The sequence below is a fragment of the Mercenaria mercenaria genome, chromosome 10, assembly GCF_021730395.1.
Source record: "Mercenaria mercenaria strain notata chromosome 10, MADL_Memer_1, whole genome shotgun sequence".
Classification (NCBI taxonomy): Eukaryota; Metazoa; Mollusca; class Bivalvia; order Venerida; family Veneridae; genus Mercenaria; species Mercenaria mercenaria.
Window position 1 is genome coordinate 51,945,974 of NC_069370.1, and position 2,197 is coordinate 51,948,170.

Sequence of the window (2,197 nt, forward strand, 5' to 3'; positions counted from 1 at the left end):
TATCACATCACAACTTGTAAAATATCTAAAACTATATAAAGGTGGTTTTCATATCATTGAAATGCTATTCAAAACTGACAATGATGTCTCAACTCTTTTTATGAAATAAAGAAGAAACTAAATTTTTTTTATGTTACCACGATAACCGAGTCGTTTTGTATAATTTATCGTTGCAGTTGCAGATAAAAAGATACTTGTAATTGGTGCGGGCATGGCAGGTGTTGCAGCAGCTAAGACTTTAGGAGAAAAAGGTTGCTCAAATGCTTTGATTTTGGAAGGATCTAATAGGATTGGCGGTCGTTTAAAATCATTCAACATGTCTGGATATACAGTGGAGTTAGGTGCGCAATGGATATATGGTCTTGGCTCTAATCCTATGGTTGCGTTGGCAAACGAATATGGACTAGCAATAGCTCCATTTGCCTCTTCTGCGGTTGTTCGGGACAAGTTTGGGAATGATGTAACAGAAGAGGCGTTCAAGGAATGGTATCGCCTTAGATCCGTAATGAAAAAAGCGAAAGAATTCGGCCGTAAACTTCAAAGAGATCATAAACCTGACATTACTTATGAAGCTTTATTACGTAAGTTTGGATGGAATCCGGTTGACATAGCGGCTGAAGCTATGGAGAGTTACGAACTTGATATCATAAATGGAAAGGAAACACCTTCGGTTTCTGGCAAATATTCGGATACACTACGTGCTTTCGAAGAGCACGATAGCTATGTCTGGATGATTGCCAGTGACCCTAGAGGCTATTCTTATATTATAGAGGAAATGGTAAGAGGCTTTCGTAATGGTCAGAGCATATTATTCAACAAGACGGTTACAAGTATAATAAACTGGGATGACGAAAATGCGCCGGTTAAAGTATTTACTGAGGATGGATCGATATACGAGGCAGATGACGTCATTATCACAGTCAGTCTTGGTGTTCTGCAATCTAGAAAGATCAGTTTTAATCCACCTCTGTCAGAAAATAAAATGATGGCTATTGACAAATTTGGTTTCGGACAAAATACACTCGTGTATTTAAAATTTCCAACTGCCTTTTGGGATAACGTCTCTGCGATAGTATATGCTTCGGAGAGACATGGTAAATATAACACTTGGTTTAACATGAACTATGTATATCCAGGATGTAACATACTCCAAGTGAACGCAAACGGTTTCGAGGGAGAAGCAGTAGAACGTATGACAGACGCTGAAACAGTTGAAGAATTAATGGGCATTTTTAGGTCAATGTATCCAGACGCCAATATTTCGCAACCTGAATCTATTGTTAAATCTGATTGGCTGACCGATCCTCTCACAATGGGGTCATATTGTTACTGGACTCCTGCATTTAGACCTGAGGATATGGACAATCTCGGGATGTCAGAAGGGAATCTTCATTTTGCCGGGGAGTGTATAAGCCAGACAAATTTCGGTTTCGTACACAGTGCGTACACTTCAGGGGTACATGCGGCGATGGACCTTGCAGAAAGCGTAAATCTCGAAGAAATGTTCGACAAAGACAAGAAGAAATAATGGATACCGCCTTTTTCCTGTAGATGAGAAGACGTTCCGTCGATTTTTTTTCAAAAACAAATTCAGATAATTTTTTCCCCTGTTTTTTGTTTTTGTTTCTCTTGCACTGAATAAAGTAGCGAAAGCTTACATTTAGCGTTTGTTTATAAGTTTATAAAATGTAGTGTGATAATTTTGTCTCCCCTTCCAACAGTTAGACAAGCAAGGTATGCCTAACCTGAAACCGTGACTTGGTGATGCATTATGAATTACTATCTCAATTTGTACGAACTTTTGTATAAGATGTTACAAAGCACTGGCGATATATATACATGTGAATGGCCGCGTACAAATGGTCATCTGCTAAAGTATTTGAATAATTGGATGTCTGTGTAGGTTTAACTTTTACAAACATTTATCTTTTTAACATATACAATATATGTGTGATTACACTTTATTTGTAGCCAAGATGTGTTAATGCTCCTGAAAACTCATTGCTGTCATCCAGGTACCTCAAGGGCTTTAGACGTTTCAGTTGTTAATGAAATAAAAATCGCTTTCGTTTTACGTGGCGATTCGCAAGAACTTCTTTTAATTTCATAAATTCCACACAACTTGTGTGTTAAAGGTTGAGTCGTAAATGAGCGTTGACTGTTCAACTTTATCAGGGGAGTCGTGCTTTTACATGAT

The 2,197-nt window shown here is 38.0% G+C and overlaps 1 protein-coding gene across 1 annotated transcript; it reads left to right on the plus strand.

Annotated features, from left to right (window-relative positions):
* Window positions 1–211: 211 nt before the first annotated feature.
* On the plus strand, window positions 212–1,528 carry LOC128546417 (uncharacterized). The gene has a single exon (XM_053516913.1). The coding sequence runs from the start codon at window positions 212–214 to the stop codon at window positions 1,526–1,528; it is 1,317 nt and encodes a 438-aa protein (XP_053372888.1).
* Window positions 1,529–2,197: the final 669 nt, after the last annotated feature.